Source organism: Bos mutus, chromosome 15, assembly GCF_027580195.1.
Source record: "Bos mutus isolate GX-2022 chromosome 15, NWIPB_WYAK_1.1, whole genome shotgun sequence".
Lineage (NCBI taxonomy): Eukaryota > Metazoa > Chordata > Mammalia > Artiodactyla > Bovidae > Bos > Bos mutus.
The window spans coordinates 4,336,319-4,362,777 of NC_091631.1; the positions used below are offsets into that span (position 1 = coordinate 4,336,319).

General features: G+C 46.8%; 1 protein-coding gene across 1 annotated transcript in view; it reads right to left on the minus strand.

The window, feature by feature from the left end:
- The window catches only part of PTPRJ (protein tyrosine phosphatase receptor type J), a 176,826-nt gene that overhangs the window by 53,214 nt on the left and 97,153 nt on the right, over positions 1 to 26,459 (minus strand). Inside the window, exons 2-3 of the mRNA XM_070383326.1 lie at positions 1,935 to 1,956; positions 641 to 787 (exon numbers count right to left, since the gene is read on the minus strand). Of these exons, the coding sequence (XP_070239427.1) occupies positions 641 to 787; positions 1,935 to 1,956 (169 nt within the window). The remainder of the gene's footprint in view (positions 1 to 640; positions 788 to 1,934; positions 1,957 to 26,459) is intronic.

Here is a 26,459-nt window from a genome sequence, read left to right on the forward strand (position 1 = left end):
CACTGACAGACTTTATTTTCTTGGGCACCAAATTCACTGAAGAAGGTGACTGCAGCCATGAAATTAAAAGACGCTTACTCCTTGGAAGGAAAGTTATGACTAACCTAGACAGCATATTAAAAAGCAGAGACATTACTTTGCCAACAAAGGTTCATATAGTCAAAGCTATGGTTTTTCCAGTAGTCATGTATGGATGTGGGAGTTGGACTATAAAGAAAGCTGAGTGCCAAAGAATTGATGCTTTTGAACTGTGGTGTTGGAGAAGACTCTTGAGAGTCCCTTGGACTGCAAGGAGATCCAACCAGTCCATCCTAAAGGAAGTCAGTCCTGAATATTCATTGGAAGGACTGACGCTGAAGCTGAAACTCCAATACTTTGGCCACCTGATGGGAAGAACTGACTCATTTGAAAAGACCCTGATGCTGGGAAATATTGAAGGTGGGAGGAGAAGGGGACGACAGAGGATGAGATGGTTGGATGGCATCACCGACTCAATGGACATGAGTTTGAGCAAGCTCCAGGAGTTGGTGACGGACAGGAAACGGGGCGTGCTATGGTCCATGGGATCACAAAGAGTCAGACACAACTGAGCGACTGAACTGACTGGAGCCATTTTAAAGGGTGAATAGATAGTGCATACCAGGATCCAGGGGTGAAAATGTCCTACTGTCCGCCTGAGTAAACTGGCCATTCGAATGCATTACAGTTGTTACAAGGTTTTCTGGGGCTGCGGTCCATGGACTCTTACTGGCTACAGATGAGAATGTAGTCACATTGCAGCTGGTGCCTAGAACACAGGAAAGAAGAACAAAATGCAAGCTAATAAAACAGCACCCCCCACCACCACCACATACAGGCCATTCAACAGACTTTTAACTATAATTTTTTAAATGTATCACAGTTCTTTCATCTCCCCTCCCCCACCTTCCAATATGGCCTCTACACACACATATTTTCTTTTGCACCAGTGATTTGAGCCTATGCAAGGAACCTACCAGCTTATTTACCAAACTGATTAACAAGGAAGAGAAAGCAATTACAGAACTCTTCCTATTGTTTGCACAGGCTTTGCATAATTACTGTTATTAAGTGAGATTCTCTTTATTAGAAGGTTTCAGCAAGGCTGCGCCCTTTGCATGACACTGTAAGAATATTCTAAGAATTTTATCTCTATGGTTCACAGGCTGAGATTTTACCAACCGGCAAGGGGAGGGGGGGAAGTAGTCCTTGAATTTTGATAACAGACAAAAGCCACCTATTTTTATTTTTCAAAGAGGTACATTTAAAAATTACTAAATATTATTCATTTTATTTCTTATAGAAGTGAATAATGATCAAAAAATTAGTGAGGACATAACCCCAGAGTAAATAATGCTTTCAACTAAATATGTTAAGTTCCATTAAAAATTTACTATAGCAACCCCATTTTTCTCATTTTACTATAGACCAGGGAGGACTTCAATGGATCAGGAACTAATTAGCAACTGAGACTCAGCACAGTTGAAGCACAATATACAGGAGGCTACGTCTGGTTTTCCAAAGATCATACAAAACCTGTACATCATTTAAAAAATCATGGGGTGATGCAGCAACACAAGAAAATACTTACAGGCTAACAGTGCATGAAATAAATATACATCATACTGCATTATGAAAACTAAGTTGTCTTTAAAAAAAAAATCATCCACAAATGTAGGGTAGGAAAAAAAAAATCACAGGAAAAAAAATTGTATTTGTCAGGGTTGCACAACTGATAAAATTTTTTCTTTCATTTGCTGTTTCCACCCTTACCCCACTTCCAAAGAAATATTGGAACTAAGCGAGTTTTAGCAAATTATCATGTTCTGTGATTTCTCACTGTCCTGTTAATATTGATGCGTCCAGTAGGGGGCAGTAGCGAACAACACAAGCGCAGAGTGGGAAGTGGTACTTACTACAGTTATCTGCGCACAGGATCTGTAACAGAAAAAGAAAACGGAAGTCAGTAGATTGCTTCAGCCTGGGCAAACTGCAAATCAGAAATAAAGCAGATGAAAATTTAATGACTGGGGTGAGGTGTTAAGAAATGCATTAGGCAAAGGCCTGCCGGCCAGGGTTAGGGCATGAGGCCACTGAATGTGAGAATCCAGGGTAAGCGCATCCATCTGCAAACAATGGATGAACTCAGTTACAGGGAGACCAAACGGCTGTTGGCTGTCCAGCGTTTCTTCCCCCGGAAACACTCAATAAGAGCAACTCCCCAGGTCCGCGCTCCTTCCCATCACTACGCTGCACTTTGAGGCAAAAGGACATCGCAACAGGAGTTGAGATTCTCTGGACCAAAAGAAAGCAAGCAGGGCCATCCCCACCCCCATCGCCCCTTCCCCAGAGCCACTTTGGGTCGAGGAACGGAGGATATGAAGAGAGACGTGTGGCAGCAGAAATCCACCGCGTTAGAGATGTTCATTGTGCAAAAGTTCATCTTCTATCAGGAGGTGGCAGGAATCTTTTTAAAAATCATTCGGCAAACGGCTTTGTGAAGAATAAATGTTTGAACCAGAGGGTGTCTCCATCTGCCATCTGTAAAGATCCCTGAGGATTCTCAAAGATATTTATCAAGCCCCTATTATTTCCCCACATTTAAAAAGCCTAAAAAAAATTCAAGATTGTTTAATCTGTTGTTTAGTAAAATCACATCTTTCTTGTTAATGGGATATTTCCAATTACGGCCCTTGTAAAGTGGAAAATAATCAAAAGAGACTCCAGTGGAAAAAATGTCCTCAAACCTCCCATCACACTTAGAATAAAATGCAAACTCTTAACCACAGGTTCCCTCTGTTATCACCTCTCATGCCCTTTGCAATGTTCTTGAAGCTGGTTCTCCGCAGGAGCCTTTATGCACTGATTCCCTTCTCCAAAAACACTGCCCTCACCCCCTACCCCGCCATCCAGACCTTCCCAGATGGTGCCACCAGCCGATGGAAATGAGCCCCATTCACACTGCTTGACTGGTGCGTTTTCTCCCAGCCTTCACCTCAATCATCGTCAGTCTCCTCCGACTGAAATGCACACTCCAGGAGAACAGAAACTGCGTCTGTGCCCACGCCTAGAATATTACACACAGTAGGCACTCAATACGTGTCACGGAAGGAAAGAATGAGCCTCTCATTTTGCAGAGGAGCCAACCTCTAAGGCCCAGTGAAGGAAAAGATTTCCCCAAAGTTCAACAGCAAGGACAAGGCCAAAGCCGGTCAGGTCCCAGGAGCCCGATTACTCAGCCCCATATTCCTCCCACTTATCCCACAAGTTTGCACTTATCAAATGAAGAAAACAAGAACGTTTGTTCTCGTCTCATGAGATAGGTGGTCAGAAGGGGTCCTAGCCCCAGCCCTGTCTCCCAGGGACCCAGGCACCAGTACTCAAAGGAATCCAGCACTCCTCCCCTCCTCACTCCCTGCCAACCTGCGGGATGGGGTGCCAGGGGGCGGAGGGGGGAGGCAAGGGGTGGGCGAGCCCTGTTGACTTCCCTTCCTGCTCACACACCACTCTCATACTTTCCATTTCCACCGCCGCCATGTACCCTTCAGCCCGCCTCATCTCAGGCCTCAGCGTTTCCAGCTCACCGTCCTCCCTCCAGCCCTCGCCCTCACTCTATGCTCTGCATCCCACATCATCCAGGATGGACCACACGAGGGAGAAAAAGGAGGAATAGGTCACTAGGTAAGCAGCACAGGGCAGTAAACTTTTTTTTTTTGCTCCCGCGTTGGAAACCATTAAACTACATCACCTTGTGACCCTAGGATGGCACGTCCCAGCCCTTTACAATGTTACTCTCTCTCTGCCTGGGCATCTGTGTGCTGTGTCCTCACCTGGAAGCCATGCAACCATCCATCCATCCCACCAAATATTGCCTAAAGCAATAAAGATCTGGGCCCTGTCTTCAAACTATTTACAGAAAAGTAAGGGAAATGAGACACATCTGTAAATCAGCCCGTCAAGGTAGAAAGTACTGACATTTAACAAGCAACTCTTGAGCGCCTGTGTGTGCCAAGTGCTGGGCTAAAACCTCAGAACTAAAGCAGACAGGCCCCGAGTCACGGGGGCCATGGTGGAGCGAGGGAGGGAGGGGGACAGATGGAGTGTGCCCTGGGGTTGGTACCACCTGCCAAGGGAAGTCAAGGGGGCGCACAGAAAGGGGAAGAGTGTCTGTGCATGTCAATCTGGGTCCTCTGCAGTCCAAGACTCGGCAAACACTGACTGGCTGCTGGTCACAACACAGGATAACGTGTCAAAGAGCTCTGAGTTCTACAGATGAAATTCCCAGAATCAGTCATGGCCAAACACAAGTTTCCCAAGATTAGAATCGTGCTTTGACTCTGCATTCTCAAAGCCCTTGGCCCAATACGCACAGAGCGCTTTCAGATACTAACTCATTCCCTCTTCCAAACTGCCCTAAATGGGAGGCTCAGGTCCCTACTGAGCCATAGCACCAGGGTCTGAACCCAGGCAGTCTGACTCCAGTCTGTCCTAAACCACTAGCTTCCAACATAAAGCAACTGGCAAGAAATGTACTAGAACTAAGGGAAGGTTTAAACATTAACTTCAAAAGATATTCTCAATGTGCCTCTTTAACAGAGCCAGGTACAGTTTCTCCTGGCAACCCTCCCAAAGAAGACCTTATACGCCAGGTGTACACACCAGCTGGCATCTCTTCGAGGCTCATGATGAAACAGTAGCTAGAGTGACGTCACCCTAGCTCACGTGGCTTCACATCTTTCCCGGCTTCATTCCCTCATCTTGACCTCAATGGGCCTTGACTTCCCAAATGAAGCATCAGCAGCTTAGTCCTTGCCTTAGGACTCAGGGAATCTAAAGGATGCAAACTAAAACGAAGGACAAGGGTAGGGTACCTAAGAGAAATCTGCAAGGAGTCTCTTGGGGGAATACTTCTTCTCTAATAAAAAGGAAATTCATGGAAGGAAATACCATCCTGCTTTGCTGGACTTCAGCAGATCTGCCCATGATGCCTGGCGCTTCTGCGGCCACTGTGTGACAAGGAAGGAAGAACTCACCCACCAGCTGAGGATGGCTGATGTGGAAAGAGAGAAAACACTTGGATCCTTCTTGCACTTCCAAATCAAGCAATTCTAGATTCTACTTCCAGACTTCTTGGCTGGGGAGATGTAATACCCCATTTAATTTAACTACTTTTGTTTGGGTTGTCTAAGGTTTGCAACCAAAAGAACACTACTTGGAACACTAGTTGACACTATAATGAGCACAAAGCTAGATGACTAATTTTCACAGTAACCTTCATTTTTATAGATAAAGAAAGTGAAAAGTCAGTGACCTGTCATCCAGGGCTACCGAGCTGGTCAGTGAGAGGCAGACACAGGAGGCCAGTTAGGTCTGCCAGGCCCCCAAACTCTTCCAGTGACCACAGGGCAAAAAGACCCTTGCAAACAACACCCCACAAGGTGCATGGCCTGGGGGACACCTTATGAGTACTTTTTAAAAGAATACAACAGAAAGGGCTTCCCCGTTGGCTTAGCGGATAAAGAATTCACCTGCAATGCAGGAGGCGCAGGAGATGCGGTCTAATCCCTGGTTGCAAAGATGCCCTGGAGAAGGAAATGGCAACCTCCTCCAGTCTTCTTGCCTGGGAAATTCCATGGACGGAGGAGCCTAGCGGGCTACAGTCCAAAGGGTGACAAAGAGTCGGACACAACAGAGCGCAGTCCCTCTCATTCCAGTCATTCAATCAACAGAAAGCTCACCTTTCTAAACTTAGAGCACAGCTGTGCCTGGGGTGAGATGGGAAAAAGCCAGTTTCCACAGATTCCTACACTGAGCACCAGAGTTAACTGCAGAAAAGGGAAGTGGGGACAACTTTCCGGCAGTGACAACTAAGCATGGTGACGAGAATGACTGCAGCTCCTTCCCCTTCTAAGGGGACACCCGGAGGCACCAGTGGTCGCTCGTCAGGAAGGACTGCATAGAAACCGCCCTGCCTGCAAGTTGCTGTTCTTAGTTACTAAGTCATGTCCGACTCTCTGTGACCCACAAACTGCAGCACGCCAGGCTTCCATATTCTTCACTATGGAGTTTGCTCAAACGCATGTCCACTGAGTCAGTGATGCTCTCTAACCAAGTCATCCTCTGTCGCCCCCTTCTCCTCCTGCCCTCAGTCTTTCCTAGCATCAGGGTGTTTTCCAAAGAGTTGACTCTTTGTATCAGATGCCCAAAGTATTGAAGCTTTAGCGTCAGTCCTTCCAGTGGATATTCAGGGTTGAATTTCTTTAGGATTGACTGGTTGGATCCCCTTGCAGTTCAAGGAACTCTCAAGATTCTCCTCCAGCATCACAATTTGAAAGAATCAATTCTTCAGCCTTCTTTATGGTCTAACTTGCACATCTGTACATGACTACTGGAAAAACCATAGCTTTGACTAGACAGACCTTTGTCAGCAAAGTGATGTCTCTGCTTTTTAATATGCTATCTAGGTATATTAAGTCATAGCTTGTCTTCCAAGGAAAGCATCTTTTAATTTCATGGCTGCAGTCACCTTCCACAGTGATTTTGGAGCCCAAGAAAATAAACTCTGTCACTGCTTCCACTTTTTCCCATTTCATTTGCCATGAAGTGATGGAATCGGGTTCCATGATCTTAGTTTTTTGAATGCTGAGTTTTAAGTCAGTTTTTTTCACTCTCCTCTTTCACCCTCATCAAGAGGCTCTTTAGTTCCTCTTTACTTTCTGCCACTAGAGTGGTATCATCTGCATATCTGAGGTTGTTGATATTTCTCCCGGCAATCTTGATTCCAACTTGTGCTTCATCCAGCCTGAAATTTTGCATGATGTACTCTGCATAGAAGTTAAATAATCAGGGAGATAGTACACAGTCTTGACATACTCCTTTCCCAATTTTGAACCAATTCATTGTTTCATGTCCAGTTATAATTGTTGCTTCTTGGCCTGCATACAGCTTTCTCAGGAGGCAGGTAAGGTAGGCATTGCCATCTCTTTAAGAATTTTCCACAGTTTGTCGTGATCCATACAGTCAAAGGCTTTAGCATAGTCAAGGAAGCAGAAATAGATGTTTTTATGGAATTCCCTTGATTTTTCTACGATCCAATGGATGTTGGCAGTTTGATATCTGGTTCCTCTGCCTTTTCTAAATTCAGCTTGTACACCTGGAAGTTCTTGGTTCACATACTGTGGAAGGCTAATTTGAAGAATTTTGAGCATTACCTTGCTAGCATGTGGTAGTTTGAACATTCTTTGGCCTTGCCTTTCTTTGAGACTGGAATGAAAACTGACTTTTTCCAGTCCTGTAGCCACTGGTGAGGTTTCCAAATTCGCTGGCATGGTGAATGCAGCACTTTCAAAGCATCATCTTTTAGGAATTGAAAGAGCTCCACTGGAATCACATCACCTCCACTAGCTTTGTTTGTAGTATGCTTCCTAAGGCCCACTTCACTTCACACTCCAGGATGTCTGGCTCTAGGTGAGTGACCACACCATCGTAGTTATCTGGGTCACTAAGACCTTTTTTGTATAGTTCTGTAGATTTTTGCAACTTCTTAATCTCTTCTGCTTCTGATAGGTCCATACTATTTCTGTCCTTTATTGTGTCCATTCTTGCATGAAATGTTCCCTTGGTATCTCTAATTTTCTTGAAGAGATCTCTAGTCTTTCTCATTGTACTGTTTTCCTCTATTTCTTACGTTTTCCACCTAAGAAGGCTTTCTGATCTCTCCTTGCTATTCTCTGGAACTCTGCATTCGGTTTGATATATCTTTCCCTTTCTCCTTTGCCTTTTGATTCTCTTCTTTTCTCAGCTATTTGTAAGGCCTCCTCAGACAACCATTTCACCTTTCTCATTTCTTTTTCTTTGGAATGGTTTTGGACACTGCTTCCTGTGCAATGTTACAAACCTCCATCCATAGTTCTTTAGGCACTTTGTCTACCAGACCTAATCTCTTGAATCTCGTGGTCACCTGCACTGTAAAATCATGAGGGACTTGATTCAGGTCATACCTGAATGGCCCTCACCCAGAGCTCCAATTCCAGGTAGGGAAAGAAGCAAGCATTCCAGAGGCTCCATCTCATTTAACCCTCACACGAGTCTGTGAAAAAGGAATGAGCATTCCCATTGTGCAGATGAGAACACTGAGGCCAGAGAATGCCTTAGGTCACAGAGCTCAGAAATTCCCTGGCTGGCTGTTACGAACTTTCCCCAGGCACTGGAGTGAGAAGTGCTTCACGGTGAAGAAAAAAAGGCACTTTCCACTTGCTACCTTCCTCTGGGAAGAAATTAAACCAGATAAAGTGTGTTGAGCCAGCCCACGAGCGAGGGGCACCTCTTGCTCCCAGTCTTCTCCCTCCTGGCTTAAGGAGATCCAGCAGGGAGTGATGAATGAGCCCACCCTGTGGCAAGGACTCAGGGGACACCAGAAGTCACAGTCCCGGTGCTCAAACAGAAAAGGGGGCAGTGTTTGCATAAAAGACATTGGGGGTTAACAGCCACACCACTCTCAATAGCTTGAAGGTGGAGACAACCCACCATCCACTGGCAGATGAGCGGAATGTGTATACATGTGCAAGGGACACTGTTCAGCCTTAAGAAGGAAGGAAACTCTGATTTATGCTACAATGAGGATGGATGCAAAAACATGACACCAAATGAAGAAGTCAGACACAGAAGCAAACAGACTGTGGTTCCATTTATACAAAATGTCCAGAAGAGGGAAATCCACAGAAACAGAAGGCAGAACTAGCGGTTGCCAGGGGACAGAAGATGGGAAGGGAGAGTGACTGTTCACAGGTACTGGCTTTTCTGTGGGTGGACAAAAATGTTCTGAAACCATAATCGATGGAGTGGTGGTTACACAACATGGTCAGTGTACTAAATGTCACTGAACTGCACACCTTATAATGGCTAATTTTATGTTATGTGAATATCACCCCAATTAAAAAAAAAAAAAGGCAGTGAGTAGGTGACTATCATCAAGCTGAGCCGCTGGGAAGGAAGAGTTAAAGGTGGCTTCTAGCAGGACGAGGGTGGGGGAGGGAGGAGAAAACGAAGGTAAAATAGGAAGGTTTTGAAAGGTGGATTTGGACAGTTGGAAAAGGGGGAATGAACCTCCCTGAACCAGACATTAGATAGCATGAGCTAGGCAGGGCTTCCCAGGTGGCGCTAGTGGTAAAGAACCCACCTGCCAATCCAGGAGACCTGAGAGATGCAGGGTCAATCCCTGGGTCAGGAAGATCCCTGGAGGAGGGCATGGCAGCCCACTCCAGTATTCTTGCCTGGAGAATCCCATGGACAGAGGAGCCTGGCAGGCTACAGTCCATGGGGTCGCAAAGAGTCAGAAATGACCAAAGGAACTTAGCACGCACGCCATGCACACCTTGATCTGGCACTGCTAACCTCCAGAATCAGGAGAAAATAAAAAAGAAAACATGAGGTGAAGCGTCTGATCAGAAGCACAGTGGGGACCTCCACTTCCAGATGCATTCTGAGGATAAAAAGGAAGGAACTCAAGTTTACTGAGCGGCCACAGCATGCCAGGCACTGAGCTGGGCTTGCTGTGACCTTTGTCCGAGCCCAGACCCATGGAATCTTGGTTAAGAGCCAGGGCTCTGGAACCAGACCAACCACCTGGGTGAAGTCATTCAGGGCCACCGCTTACTGGCAGTGTGACTTTGGGCAGGTAGCTTAACCTCTCTGTCCCTTGGTCCACATCTATGAACAGGGATGAAATGAAATAAAACGATCTCTTTAGCCACTATTACTACCATCATTACCTGGAATCTTCACAGCAACTCTGCAAGGTATTTTATCTCTATTTTACAGATGACACCAAAGCTCAGACTCCACTGACATAACCAATAGGCAATTTGAAACACATCCTTTCCAAAGTGTATAAATAGCTGAAGAACCCAGTTACAGAGGTGGGCAGGGAGGTCCAGAGGCACTCAGGGGCTTACCCAAGGACACACAGCAGTGAGGAAGTACCAGAAACAACCCAGGTTTTGACCTCAGCCACTCCAGCCAAGACTCCCCAAAGCCTTCTCTCCTGGGAGGCAGACCTGGATGGAGTACACATAGCCCGCCCATGTTCCCGCTTTCCCCCTGCAAAGTCACCCATACAGGTGGCCCAAGGCTTCTGCAGGCCCCCAAAACTGGGCTAAAGGGGCCCAGAGAGAAGAGAGACTACGCTCACTGTCCAAGGAGGAAGACATACCAACATACGAGAAAAGACTCTAAGACTGTCCTCAGTCTGCCAAGGACTATCGAGCTACCCCAGGGACAGCAGACAATGGTCCACCCACTGGCCAACCAGATGGCCGAGCATTAACGACACCCAAGAACACCCAGCACTGCACGCCAGTCTTCTGCTTCTTTTCTAAGGAGCAGACCCTCACTGTCGAGACATCCAGCCTTTTTCATCATCCCCCTGCCCCGGGGATGTGTTCTTCCTTCACAGCCTCCTCTGGTCAGGCTGATGAGCCGAACCCTCTTTGGGAACCACACCCTGTCCTGAAACTTTGGTTCCAGTCACAAGGGTCTTCCTCCATGCCCAGAGAAAACAAAACTGCTAACACCACCCTCGGTACCATCCCAACTCAGCCAAAGCTACAGTGGTCCCATCAGTGGTCCACGTTGAACCCTGGATTCTTCCTGCCAAGCAGCTAAATCACAGGGATCTCACTAGCTACATTCACCTAAAGTTTCTAAATGCCCCCCAGCTCCTCTTCAGGTAAACACTCCTCCTAGATACACACCAAAACAGACCTGGACGTGTTCTCTTCCCCCTCTCCAAGTACTGGGTTGGAATGAACTTTTTGGCCAACCCAATACCTCTGTGACTGCCCCATCACACCTGTCTCCCCGCTCCCTCCCTGCATCCTTTGTGGGTACACTCAGCGGTCATGGCCTGACGATGCTTGGGTGTTGAATGCACCTGGACTTCCCACTTCCACACTGCGGCCACCCAAAAACAAACCTCATAACCCTCAGCCCGAACAGAAGACAGCACTGTCCTTGGGCTGAAACAAACCATTTCCCCTTTTATATCTTGAAGCTCTCAGTAGACACACACACACACACATATTAAGAAGTGCCAGCAAAGGATTCTATCTGCTGCAGTATCTACAATCCCTCATTTGAATATAAAAGCCCAATAGCTAAATTGAAGCTCTTTGTGCACAACCAGCCCTATTCCTTCATCCACACACCTGGCTGCTTCTCTCCGTCTCTCCTTTCAATGCATAGTGGAAAGTTAATATAGAACTGCTAGATTACCCTTTCTAAAACATGCCAGTGTTCATGGGGAGGCTGGTGGGGACAGATGACACGCTACCAGGGTAACTGAGGAGAGTTTCAAAGGGTCTGTTTACAAGGGTGTGATGGGAACCCAGCAAGGGCTGGGTGAGAGTTTTAGCAGCCGTGGGACCAAACAAGGTAAGGGGCTGAGGGGCCAGCCCAGCAGGAAGCGGCAGACTGAGGGCACTCATGGTATAGCCCAAGGAGGGCAGCCTCCTCCTGGCAGGCGGAGCAGGGTGGAGGTGGGTGGGGGGAGGAGGCAGGGGCCCGAAGCTGCACACAGAAGGGCCGAAGCAGAGATCATGTCACATCACCGTGGAGGTTCACCACTGTGAACGTCGCAGGCACGGCCCAGAGAGGTGATCAAGAGGTTTAGGTTCCACTTCCCCTGGCACTTGTGAGCTCAGGGACTTGGCTGGGTCTCACCGAGCCATCCACTTCATCCGCTGAAAAGCCACAGAAGGACATATGCGATCCACAGCCCACGTCGGTATTCTCCTGAGGCTCTAATGAAACCAGGTTGCTAAAGGCCCAATGTCATAGCCTTCCTCCTGCCTCAACAAACTCCAAAGAGGCTACGGGACATCCAGGCTACTGGATGACCTTCTATGACCCCTCCAGCCCCAGGATCTCCCCAGGCTCTGAGTCCCTTTCAGTCCCAGCCATTTGTGCCCTTTCCTGGAGGCCTGGCACAGCACCAGGCCCTGGGCTGGATGATACCAGGGCACATAAGGTGGTTCGGACTCACCAAGAGCCACGGGCAAGACCAACATCAAAGACAATGACCATGCAACGCTGAGAGGGAGCCAGGAGCCCCCCAGCGGAAGGCGGGGGCGCTGAGGGAGGGGAGATACAGAGGGAGGCACATGGGTGGTTTGAGAGTGATCCCACGCGGGAACTTCATGCCAGTGGAGTCGACTTCCAACAATATTGACTAAGCCCTTGACTACTGGCCGACAACTGCGCTACAGGTATCACATTCATCATCGCCTTTAGGAGGCTTATGACAAGGACCTGGGAGGCAGGAGCTGTGTTGATCCCTGTTATACAGATGAAGAAACTAAGCCTTGGAAAAGCTAAGTTCCTGACCCAGAATCCTACAGCTAGGAAGACTAAGGTTCCGGCTCAGGTCTGTCTGACTCTGAAGCTCTTGACCTTAAGGACTCCAGGGAGCCCTAAGCTGGTTCGTACCCTGGACAAATCTCACCTGAGGCCACAGAACCCAAAGGCACTTCCAGGGCTGCACGCCACAAACCCTGCCTGTCACAGACCCTGTGGTCAGGTCCCATCCATCTATTTAAATGGGCTGGATGAAGAAGGATTCTGCACTATTCTCAAAAGGAGCAGAGTCTGAGGATAAATTCACAGAGCCTGGATTTCAGCAAGTGACACAGCTTCAGGTTTTCTATTACACACGTTCAGAGTTTTGGGGTGGGTAATAAGTGACTGAATAACACAATGGGTAACAATAGATTCTTTATCCTTCTAAAACCAAGCCCGCACACCATATGACAATAGTTATTTTTACCCACTGACGTAATTAACCAAACTGCGAACTGCGTCAAGCGATTTTCAAAATCAAACAGCATTTTATGGGATTCGGTGCAGGCACACATTCCAATCCTGATGGATTATCAGGATTGATAATTTATCTTCCATTTATCTCCCTTTAAAAGTGGGATAAAAAGGTCAATCACTGGCACTTCCCTGGTCCCTGGTGGTCCTGTGGTTAAGACTCCATGCTGCCACTGCAGGAGGGCACAAGCTCCATCCCTGGCAGGGGAACTAAGATCCCACGTGCCACATGGCCCAGTATGCAACTGTGTACATCAATTATATCTGAGTAAAGCTTTAAAAATCTGTACTGCTTTCACTTAAAGAAGACGGTAAATCAGACAGAAAAGCTGGAAAGGCAGAACACTCCCTCCGAACCCAGAAGCCAGGCAATAAACACCTTTATGGGAAACTTCCCAGAAGACAGGTGTGACATTGTAGGGCAACCTTAACACCTGGCATCCATTTCCATCCTAGAGTCCCAAGTGGGGAGAGGCAGTCCAACAGGCAACATGGCAAGCGGTCCCCACAGTACAAGACATCAGGCAAAGCCAGATGAGAGTGGGCTGGCTCACTCTGCCTCATAGGCAAATATTGACTCTCTGAACTTGACACTGTCATCGAGAGAGACTGTGGAGAAGGGTCAGCATAATCCATAATTTTGTGCCCTAAAAAAAGTCAGGTGAGGCTTTGACACAAGGAGTCAGCGACAACTACCCTGGCAAACACCAGCTGGCTCATCTTTTGCCTCCTGGGGCAGCTGAAGGCATGATGAACATTTCCCTTCCAAAGCAGAGAGGAAAAAGTAACTAGAGGGGCTATTTTGGTGAGGCTGTGTGAACTCTGAGATGCAGAGCTGAAGATGAACTTGGAAACCCCAGGCCAGAAGTTTCCATGGGTATTTTTAGCAGCAGAACTATTTCTTTTACAAAGAATCTTATGAAGAACTACATGCATAGAGTTCCACATATCATATATATCTATGAAGGTATAAATGTCCATGTGTATCTATGTGCCCTCGGGTAAAAGCAATCTTTTCATTATACATTCAAAGTTCAAGTTACCTTGTTCTTATTTTCAATATAATATATGCATAATTGAAACCCTGTATTCCCCAATGTATTAAAAGTTGGTGTCACACACAAGTGTTTGCATTACAGTTTATTGGAAGGGGTTGGAGACGGGGTGGGGCGTGTTTTTTTAAGGAATCTCACAGGAAACACTTATGGATTCCCCGATGGGCCTCAAGGGACACGGTTTGTAAACGAGTAATCAATCTCCCCTTCGACTTCATGATGGAGGCCAAACGAACATAACCCAGCCCTAAGACTAAAGCACAAAGCAGGACTCACCTCCCCACCTCACGAGAGCATCAGAGCTGGCAAGATCCAGGCCCCCATCTGAACCTTTTCCCCACATCACATGCTAAATCCCAGGGTCTGAAGTTACAACTCCACGGTTCAAATCTAGCTCGCTGACATGTTTTATCTAATCTACAGGGTTGTTGCTTTTTTTTTTAATTTACCTCCATTGGAACACTGTTCTATTTTCCGCATTGTACTTTTTTCCAACTTTGATATAATTGTCCAAAAAAAGATTATATATATTTATGGTATAAGACATAATGCTTTGCCACAGTGTTTCTTAAAATCTTAAGTGAATACTTTAAAATTAGGAGACAGCATGTTTTCAAGTACTGATTTTTAGCTTCTCAAAGGGAAAAAAACAAGGCAAAGAAGATCTGGCCACATGTAAGCAACGAGTCAGGATTCCCTGGTAGTTCAGCGGTAAAGAAGCCACCTGCCAATGCAGGAGATGCAAGTTCGATCCCTGGGTAGAGAAGATCCCCTGGAGGAGGGAATGGCGGTGCACTCCAGCGTTCTTATCTAGGGAATCCCATGGACAGAGGAGCCTGGTGGGCTACAGCCCATGGGGGCCGCAGAAGAGTCGGACCCGACTGAGTGACTAAACAACAAAAGCAAAGAGTTGTCTCTGCGCATCAGCTCCCCCCTCACTGGGGTAAGTGCATGGAGTTCCCCGCCGCCCCCTAGCATCGTCACCTCAATGCTGAGGGCTCGCGGCAGTGGCCAAGCAACATGGTGCTCACACTCCTCATTTTCTCTATCACACAAGAGCATATAAGAGATGGAGAGGCACCGGGACTTCTCAGGGACTGGCACATTCCATTCATTTGTACTCCCCACAGGTCAACCACATGTGAGTTTCTGACTACTACCTGGAGTGCAGTTTGTAAAATTCATGGGTTGCAATTATTCATGATATTTACTTTCTAACTTTCTCTCTTAGGAAGAGACCTCTGGCCAATGTCAGATGCAAAATAGACCATTTTGCCTGCCCCTAAATTCTCTGTTCAGGCTTTCCTGGCAGCTCAGCGGTAAAGAATTCATCCTCCCAATGCCAGAGACAGGGTTTCGATCCCTGGGTCCGGAAGATCTCCTGGAGGAGGAAATGGCAACCTACTTCAGTGTTCTTGCCTGAGAAATCCCATGGACAGAGGAGCCTGGAGGGTTACAGTCCATGGGGTTGCAAAGAGTCGGAGACCCTGAGACACAAAACGACAACAAATTCTCCGCTCGTCCCCTGACCTGCTCCCCCATGCCACTACCACCCGCCCAAAGGAGAAAAACAGAGTAGGGAGTTCATCTCTCAGTTGAAGATTTTCACTTCCTACTCTTGAATCTGAATAAAACCACTGCATAAATCCCACCGGTTCCCTCCAGCACCACCCATCCACCTTAGAGCACTGATAAAAATAGCTAAGAGCCACCATTTACTAGGGCTTTCCTGGTAGCTCAGACAGTAAAGGATCTGTCTGCAATCCAGGAGACTGGAGTTCAATCCCTGAGTCGGGAAGATCCCCTGGAAGAAGGGCATGGCAACCCACTCTAGTATTCTTGCCTGGAGAACCCCATGGACAGAGGAGCCTGGTGGGCCACAGTCCATGAGGTCGCGAAGAGTCAGACATGACTGAGCAACTAACACTTCTTTTCAGCCTTGACTAAGGGCCCGCTGTGTTCAGGGCCAGCTTCTCGTGGACACCTCCCCATCCCCACACTGCCCCCTACCTGGGTGCATCCACAGCCCATCTTTCCCAGCTCCCCAGCCCCCCTCACCTCTCCCCCTCTCTCCCAGAGGAGCACTGACCATTGGGACTCCCAAGTGCTAGCCTGGCGAGCTCTGCCTTCAACTGACCACAGATGTTAAGGGGTCTCTCATTATCTATGAAAAAAGGCCAAAAGGTCAAGGGTGGATTCTGTCTCCGAGGCCACAAGGACCAACAGAGATTTCAACAGGCCCAGAAGCTCCTCACACCCTTCTAGAGTTCATTCTGAAGTAACCCTGTGTTCTAGCAAAGTTTGCAGCAAGAGGTTCCCACAAGCCAAACCACCACCCCACTGATTCCGCCTGCACTTGCCCAAGAGAGGAGGGCAGAGAATGGGTGGGGAAGAAAATGCACGGGGCCTGGAGTCAGTTCTGGATTTGAATCCTGGTGTGTTTGGTTGTCAAGTCACGTGCAACTCTTTGTGACCCTGCGGACTGCAGCACGCCAGGCTTCCCCATCCTTCACTACTAGCTCCCAGCGTTTGCTCCAATTCATGTCCATTGAGTCGGTGATGCCATCCAACCATCTCATCCTCTGCTGCCCCCTTCTCCTCCTGCCTTCAATCTTTCCCAGAATCAGGGTCTTTTCCAATGAGTCAATTCTTCACATCAGGTGGCCAAAACATTGGAGCTTCAGCTTCAGCACGTGTCCTTCCAATGAACACTCAGGGTGGATTTCCTTTAGGATTGACTGGTTTGAATCCTGGTCTTGCTAGCTATCAGTAAGGAGTCTGGAGGCCAGGGGGCTCACCTCTTGGAACTCTTTCACCTGTAAGTTATCGTCTACTCTATAGGCTTGACGTGGGGGTTAAGTAGCACACAGTAGGCACTCCCTAAACAGCAGCAAAGATCAGTCAGCAAGTGGGAGGGCACAGGAATTGAGAGAAGACACTTTGGCATCCAGCTGACCAGCTGCACGCACCTGAGCCAGCTCCCTATCCTCTTTCAGTGACTACAGTAACCACCTTCCTGAGCAAGGGAAGGGGCGAAAGAGTCTGCAGAACCCGAGAGAGGGGTGCCTGGAGTTCATCTGTGTGTGTTTGATAACTTTCATAACTTAAAAAATAAATGGTTTAAACAGTATTTACCGCGCAGGATGACTTTGACAAGCCTTAAATGATACAATCCATGCGAAGCACTTAACATACAGCGGGGGCCCGATAAATATTAGCTAGTATTACCATTATCAGCGCCGAGCAGGAGCTGGGAAGGGAAGGTTCAAGAGGTGTTGCGTGGGGAGGGGTGAGCTGTTGCAACAAAGCATAAGAAAAAGCAGAACCAGGGAGTGTTGCAGCTAACGCAGAAAGAAGGACAGCAGAGAGAGCAAGCCGGAGTCCAGGATTCTGGTGCACGTTAGGAAGAACTCGGGCTGAAATTCTCAGACTGACTGCAGTCTCAACTCTCGCCGGCCATCACGGCCAGAGCGGCACCAAGACCATCCTGCCTCCGCCAGAGGAGAAAGATGCTGTCAGCAAACCCACCGTCCACCCCACTCCCCACGAGGCCAGCAAAATGAGAGCACAGGACCCAGCCCGGGTCCTCCCCACCCACCAGGACAGTCTCAGGGTGGCCTTCACATAATCACAGGTGGTGGTGATAAGAGTTCTTACAGAGATTTTCCTGCCTACCATATTCTCCTTCAATTAAAAAGTGCATCCATCTCTGGAACACCTGTTTGTTGCATTTGGAGACAACTGTTCTCCAAATCAGTTTTTAACAGTAACCAAAATACAACCACCACCACCACAAAAAAGATTTTTCAAGGCAAAGTCATACCACTGTCTTCTCTAAAAGACAGATCTTTGATAAAACAGCACCTGGGCGAATCCCCCAGGGCAGGTACTATCAAGCCAGTGAGGTCACAGAGTAAACACCTTCATTTAATACCCAAGCAGTGAAAAGAGAATGAGGAATCATTATCAGCAGAGCCTACCCACAAATGGTGAGGGTGAAGACAGTGGGAGGTGATCGATTTTCAACATCTCCTAAAGCCTGATGAATGCCCTCAATCAGAGGTTGGCAAACTGTGTCAGTAAAAGGCCAGACAGTATATATTTTAGGCTTTTGCAGGTCTTCCAGCTCTGCTGTTGTACCGGGAAATCAGCCACTGACAGCATGCAGAGTAACGACCACGGCTCTGTTCCATTACAACTTTAGTTATGAGTATTCAATTTGTATTTCAAATAATTTTTGCCTGTCATCAAATATTCTTCTTCTCTTTGATTTTTTTTTAACCGCTTAAAAGTGTAAAAAACCACCCTTGGCTCCCAGGCCACCCCAAAACAGACAGTGGCTGGACCTGGGCTGTGGGAGCGAGGCTGGCCGACCACTGCCCTAAATCACATATTTACGCTGGACAGGCCGTCGGCACAGGCCTGCAGCAGGTCAGAGCATGAGCCTGTGGTCTGGGTTTTGGTCCTGGTTCTGACAATTACTAGCTTGAGTACTAAGCTGAAGTTTAACCTTCTCCTCTGAAAATAGAGATTACAACAGTCCCCTCCTAAAGAATTAAGCTAATTAAATGAAATAATGTCTGGCATAAGGCATATGTCCGAGAGAGGACAATTCTATCATTATCGCCATTGTTTCTTGGTTTTTGGCTAGAGATCAACCAGCATGGCTTAAGAACACAGGATCTCTCGGTGCTGGCCAGAATTTCCAACTGGCTGATAAGACACGGGAAGGAGCAGAACTCTTCTTCATGAAAACGGGGTATCTGAGAGATGGAATACCCTGCAGTATGAGTCCATGGGGGTTTCCCGGGTGGTGCTAGTGGTAAAGAGCCCGCCGGCTACTGCGGGAGACGTGAAACACGAGTTTGATCTCTGGGTCAGGAAGATCCCCTGGAGGAGGGCATGGCAACCCTCTCCAGTATTCTTGCCTGGGAATCCCATGAACAGAGGAGACTGGCAGGCTCCAGTCCCCAGCATTGCCAAGAGTCAGACACGACTGAAGCGACTACGCACAGCACACACGGGTCCCCTGGCGACAGAGGATGGTGGCTGATGGTCAAAACACACTGGCTACAGGACTGCTTTCTTGGAGAAGCCCCTCTGGTAGCCTGTACATCTGCAAACTGATCCTGACTTTCGGCACTTAATCGGAAGCCAGTTTATCTTAACAGACAATAAACTCTGTTTCAAATCGGATGGTAACTTCTTTACAACCCTGTGTTCGTTTCTGCTATACAACCAAGTGAATCAGCTGTGTGTATACATACATCCCCTCACTCTCAAGCCTCCCTCCCACACCCCCATCCCATCCCTCTAGGTCACCACAGAGCACCAAGCTGAGCTCCCTGCGTTACACGGTGGCTTCTCCCTAGCTATTTTACACGTGTGTGTGTTAGTCTCTCAGTCGTGTCCGACTCTTTGCGACCCCATGGACTGTACAGCCCGCCAGGCTCTTCTGTCGTTGGGATTTTCCAGGCAAGGATACTGAATGGGTTGCCATTTCCTTCTCCAGGGGATCTTTCCAACCCAGGGATGGAACCCAGGTTTCCTGCATTGCAGGCGGACGCTTTACCGCCTGAGCCACCAGGGAAGCACGTGTTGGTATATACATGTCAATACTCTCTCAGTTCGTCCCGCCCTCCCCTTCCCTCTGCATCTCTATTCCTGCCCTGAAAAGAGCTCATCAGCACAGTTTTTCCAGATTCTACATATATGTGTGTGTGTTAATACATAATATTTGTTTTTCTCTTTCTGACTTACTTCACTCTGTATGGCAGGCTCTAGGTTCATCCACATCTCTACAATGAGGGGGACTCACACACGGACACCCACCCATGCCCAACATAGGGCCTTCCACGCTCATTCCACATTGGCTGATTGGTGGGTTTTAACTGGATCTCCAATGCCCAGAACAGAGCTGGCCTGGCCACTAGTGGGTAAACTCAGATGCATGGGTGTGAACTTCAGGGCCCCAAGAGCAAGCAGCTGGAATATGGGCCATCAGTCACAAATATTGGATAAAACCTTTACTTGGAGTTGAGGCAACAGAGGCCCAGAGAGGGCCTGCATCTGTTCCTGCATCTGAAACTCCTTCATTCACCCACTGTTCACTGACTGAGTTCTCTACGCCAGGCCGCACGATCATTCTAGGGACACAGAGATGAAAGTCCCTCGGTCTCAAGTTGCTTATAGACCAGCAAGGGGAAGGACTTCCCTGGTGGTCCAGTGGTTAAGACTCCTGCTCCCAACACAGGGGTCCTGGGTTCGATCCCTGGTCAGGAAGCTAGAGCCCACACCTGGCGGCAAAGATACCACATGCCCAACTAAGACCCAACACAGCCCAATAAAACACACATCTCTTTCCAAAGACTAGCAAGGGAGACAAAGAAATAAACAACGGTCTTGTTCTCCTCCCTTTAGGTGGAAACCACTTCATTTGGTAAGGATTTCAACCTTCTACTTCTTCGACTTCACGTCTTCTTCTGAACTTTTCAACATACTTTTTTTTTTTTTAATGACGTAGCCCATGCCTTCTGTAAAGGAAAGTATGAGTCATAAAAGCAGGATTCACATTGCATGTACATTTTCCCATGTGTCAACATACCTCAAATCCCCTGCTAAGCTGTGCTGTCATCCCCTACTTTGACTTGTGCTGACCCCACACCCTAGAAGGCAAGAGCTGTCTCACTCTCTCCTCCACCCGACTCATTCCTGCTCATCCTCGTACCAGGACAACTTGGCCAAACTCCCTCCCCCAGCACAGTTGAGCTCTCCTCCGTGGGATGCTTGGCACCCCGCCTTTCTGCTTACTGTTATCATAACTGTCCATCTGGCCTGGAAACTCCATGACACTGGGGACTCTAACTCATGGCCGGCACAGCGCCTGACCCGGCCGACCACCAGACATTTGGATGGTAAGAAGTTTACACAGAGGAAACAAGGACCTGCCATGTAGAACGGGGAACTGTATTCTATACCTTGTAATAACCTACAGTGGAAAAGAATCTGAAAAAGAATAGATACAGATACAGGTACAGATATGCATATCTGAATCACCTTGCTGTACAGCCAAAACGAACACAACATTGTAAACCAACTATACTTCAGTATTTTTTCATTTTAAAAATAAAAGTTTAGTAGCTGAAAGGATGACAGTGGGGAGAGGGTCCAGGCATGGAAATCCGATTTGATTTGGGCAGCAGAAAAGTAGGGAAGACAGCATTTGAAGCCAAGGATGGAGTGAGAAAAAAAAAAGTGACAAGAAAGCCTGTGGATGTGATTCTCACACTCTGGTTCAGGACCGTCCAGGGAACTTAGTGAAAAACACAAAGCGTCCATTCCTGTCCTACTTCAAGCAGCCTGGGGTTCTGTGTTCTAAACCAGCTCTCTAGGTGACTTTTATGAGACCACTGCTGCTGCTGCTGCTACATCGCTTCAGTCATGTCATGTCTGACTCTCTGTGACCCCATGAGCTGTGGCCTGCCAGACTCCTCTGTCCATGGGATTCTCCAGCAAGAACACTGGTGTGGGTTGAGATGCCCTCCTCCAGGGGATCTTCCCGACCCAGGGATGGAACCTGTGTCTCTTATGTCTCCTGCTTTGGCACGTGGGTTCTTTACCACTAGCACCACTTGGGAAGCCCTTGAGAGCCACCAGCTTACATCATTTTAAAGGGACACTGAGAAAAGATGATCCAGCCCAGAGAGCCCCCTCTGGTCTGAAGCAGCCACAGCCCACAATCTCCCAGGAAAACCCTGAAGGCTCACTCCAGGGAGGGAGTTGGGTGCGCTGGTCCGGTTTGAGGAAAATTCAATCCAGAATAAACTGAAGACATCCTTTAACGGTCTTTAAGCAAGAAAGGGGCCAGGTCTTCTGGAACTCAGACTGAGGTCACCCCATAGGTTCTAACTGGGCTAAAACCAAACTGTACTTGGCGGAGAAGGTGCATCAAAGGGAGGGTTTTTCTCAGATGCACGGCAAACTTTCGCCAGCTTCCTCCAGTTCTGCCTCTAACAAATCCAGCCACCCAACAAACCTTAGTGCGTAATCCCAACGGTCTAGGTAGGAATTGGGACGAAGAGCTCATTTTCCTCACTGACTAAGAACTGGAACCATATTCCTACCAAGGTCAGAAGACCCAGGCTCTGCCACTCAGCACTCAAAAAGTCCTTTTCCTGCCCACTGACTGGCACCACCTGTTCATATAGTACATCACAGGTCCCATTCATGGAGCCCTGACTTTCCTTATGAGCTTTCAGGAAACAAGATGCAATGCTTAAGAGACACAGTGGATGTAAACAAATTCTGTAAACTGCAATGAACTGGGCTGGGTTCCAGCCAGGCCTAAAGTGAGTGAGTCAGCCTTTTACAAGAATGGTTTTTGCAAGTCAGACTCAGGTTCAAATCCCCACTCTACCACCAACTAGGCGTACGGCACTGGGGGAGTCACCAGTTCTCTTGAAGCTTCAGTGTCCACATGTTCAGGTGGCAAATAATGCTGCCTGACCTCCCGCAGTGGTGACAAGGAGGAACCGCCGTAAGGTCTCGGGGAAAAAAATAGATGCTTAATAATTGTTAGCTGGTTACGTCCCTGAGGTACACTTATCTTCAGAGTGGAAATGTTTAGCTTTAAACAAAAGATACACCACACACACACACACACACACTGGTATTTTACCCAGTTGAAGATAATTATTAACTATTAGCAATTAATTATCACATTGTACAAATAAATTGCATTCTATAAAAAGTTACTCTCTTCCAAAGTTTGCATTAACAAAGAAAAAGCTAAAATGCTCAAAGTCTCATAAGTCCAGTCCATCTTTCTTTGCCATCAAATAAAACACTTTTTATTTCCTTTCATGGGCTTAAAACTTCACTAAAAGGCAAATTGTCTGAGGGCATGCCTCTGAGACAACAGGACTCTGTGTGTGCTCAGATAATCCTGTTCCAGTTGACTGTTCTCTACTTTTCTGAACAGACACTGTTCAGAAGCAGGAGTCAGAAACGGTCCTGTGATCCCCCTAATTGCTTCCACAGACAAGTCCAAAAATGGGTAAGTTTTTTTCAAAGACACAACTGACTCAAAGCCCAAATGCTCCTCTCGGAGCCCTCAGCCTTCTCTCCCACAATGGGCTGGACGTCCCCCTGCCAGCACCCCGTCAGCCCTCACCCCGGGGCTCGGCAGGAACTCAGAGGGCAGACAAGACCCGTCTCCGCCCAGGAAAGGCCAGCATGAGAAGCGGAAGGCCATTTGGAAGGCGAAGACAGCATGTCCTGGGCATCCGTCCTCCTGCTATCCTGACATTGACCCCAAGTCGGATCCAGAATCTAGCCTTTGAGGAGCTGTTGTGTTACCAAGAGTTTCTACACCCCCAAATCATCCGTAAGGGCCACAATACAAATTTAAGATACGCACGCAGCACAGTAGACAGCAAACCCCAGCACACCCAATCTCAGCTTTGACAAGTTATGATGGAGACGGATGTCTCAGTCTTCCTGGTGTCTTAATGGGGGTCTCCAAATTCTTTACATAAGATATTTAAGGAAGCAGCCAAGTCCTACTAATGAAAAAGTTAAAATAAGGCCATTTTCAGCAACACAGATGGACCTCGAGATTATCACACTAACTGAAGTCAGACAGAGAAAGACAAACATCATACGGTATTGCTTATATGTGGAATCCAAAAAAATGATACATGTGAGTCTTTTTTATAAAGTAGAAACGGACTCACAGACACAGAAAACAAACTTATGGTCACCAAAAGGGAATGGGGTAGGGGGAGATGAGTTATGACTCTGGGATTAAAATATCCACACTATTGTATATAAAACAGATAACCAACAAAGATCTACTGTACAGCACAAGGAACTACACTCAGCATCTTATAATAACCTATAAGGGAAGAGAATCTGAAAAAGACTTGATAGATAAGCGGAACCGACTCACTTTGCTGTACAACTGAAACTTAGCAAACATTGTACATCAACTCTATTTCAATTAAAAAAATTTTATATCAAGAAATGGTAATTATGTGATGGGATTGAAATATTAGCTAATGCTATGATGGTAATTATTTTGCATCAAAGTAACCTGTTGCACAGATTAAGCTTATACAATGTTATATTATCAATTATATTTCAATAAAGTTGGGGGAAAAGAAGAAGGGGGAAAAATTTGGGCCAACAAGCCCAAACAGAGGCTAAAGTCTTATCAGTAACAAGTTAAAAGAGCCAAATTCCCAACAGGTTTGACATCAGACCGACAATGCTTGTCTGTCAACGTTTGTCAAAGTTATGAAGTAAATTTACTATGCCAGGAATATCTTGTGATATTTGGTAAGCCTGATAAAATGATTTTATGGCAATTTCTTAAATGAAGATAAGAAGAAACTCCAGGAAGGTCATACTGACAAGATCTTTTGGCTGCCTTTCTTTGGGATCTTAGAGGGCATATTCCAGTCTCACACGTTTTAACAAATTAAATACCAGGAAAACAATTTTACTTGGTCCTTGCTGTTCAAAGAAAAATTTCTCTGCCTGCATTGTGGCTTCTGACATCCTGCCAAGTTTCAGACACTGAAATATGAATGGGATTAAAAAGGATTAAGACAGAGTAAATGCTATTAACAGTTCTTCTATTGCATGCATCTATCTTACTCAAAAGCCAATGACCCACCAGGGAAAAAGAAGGGCTGAGAGAGAACTCAACTCATTCAGCACCTGCTCACTTGAGATGGCAAGGTCAGCAGTTAACGCTGGGCTCTCTCCGGTTGCAGCCTTGCCTGTCAAAGGTTTGCTCCATTCATCTTGACACTTAATCAAAGAACACTTCATCATGGACCATCAGCGTTGCCGGAGCCATTGACAATCAGTGGCTCCTCTTTTTATTATTTTAGAACAGCAAAACCCTCTTGACAAATTAACACCCAAATAAAACCAGATAAGGTGGGTAATATTATTAGGAAGCCTTAATTATTTTTATAGTTCATATGTATATCACTCACTTACTTATTACTAAGTATTCATTTTTTTTTTTTTTTTAATGGCAACTTGGGCAAACACAAAAATCTGAAATCACGTGTTACATCTCATCCATTTCTGGGTTTCATTTGGTTGCACAAAAATCAACACAATTCTGATTCACAGAGCTGTGTAGCTGCAAATGGTGCAAGTTTAACAATTCATCCAAATTAAATAGAGAGCAGAGGTTTTATTCCTAACAGCATCAATAAATTAAAAAAAAAAAAGTTAAGCTGGCAGTACAAAGAAACATGAGTAGCCTACAAGGTTGAAAGTTGTTTTTATTTCCCCCAGCTTTACTGAGGTAACTGACATATAGTATCAATAACCTCAGATATGCAGATGACACCACCCTTATGGCAGAAAGTGAAGAGGAACTAAAAAGCCTCTTGATGAAAGTGAAAGAGGAGAGTGAAAAAGTTGGCTTAAAGCTCAACATTCAGAAAACAAAGATCATGGCATCTGGTCCCATCACTGCATGGGAAATAAATGGGGAAACAGTGGAAACAGTGTCAGACTTTATTTTGGGGGGCTCCAAAATCACTGCAGATGGTGACTGCAGCCATGAAATTAAAAGATGCTTACTCCTTGGAAGAAAAGTTATGACCAACCTAGACAGCATATTGAAAAGCAGAGACATTACTTTGCCAACAAAGGTCCATCTAATCAAGGCTATGGTTTTTCCAGTGGTCACGTATGGATGTGAGAGTTGGACTGTGAAGAAAGCCGAGCGCCAAAGAATTGATGCTTTTGAACTGTGGTGTTGAAGACTCTTAAGAGTCTCTTGGACTGCAAGGAGATCCAACCAGTCCATCCTAAAGGAAATCAGTCCTGAATATTCATTGGAAGGACTGATGCTGAAGCTGAAACTCCAATACTTTGGCCACCTAATGCGAACAACTGACTCATTAGAAAAGACCCTGATGCTGGAAAAGATTGAGGGCAGGAGGAGAAGGGGACGACAGAGGATGAGATGGTTGGATGGCATCACTGACTCAATGGACATGGGTTTGAGCAAGCTCCAGGAGATAGTGAAGCACAGGGAAGCCTGGTATGGTGCAGTCCATGGGGTTGCAAAGAGTTGGACATGACTTAGCAACTGAACAACAACATATGTTTAAATATTTTCTAATGCTGAAACGTAATCAACGTCATTCAGGACAGCAGTGATCTGGCTGCAGGGGAGGCAAGTGACGGGCTCAAAAGGAACACAGGTAAATGAAATAACTGGGTGGTTACTCCCAGTGCACTCTATGCCTGTGCTTGTAACTCAGCTTGTAATTCTTTCAAATTATCATATATTACATGATAACAATGATTAAACCACTGACACAATCCACCGCCACCACTGAGGCTGACAGCAGCCAACACTTATCAGGCGATCACTGGAGGCCGGGCACTTCTCCAATCACACAGGAGAACTAGAGAGGGAGCCCTGCCAGGTGGGAGGTCAGAACCGGAAGACAAAGCCAGGCCGCCTCGCCCTCGGCCAGGAGG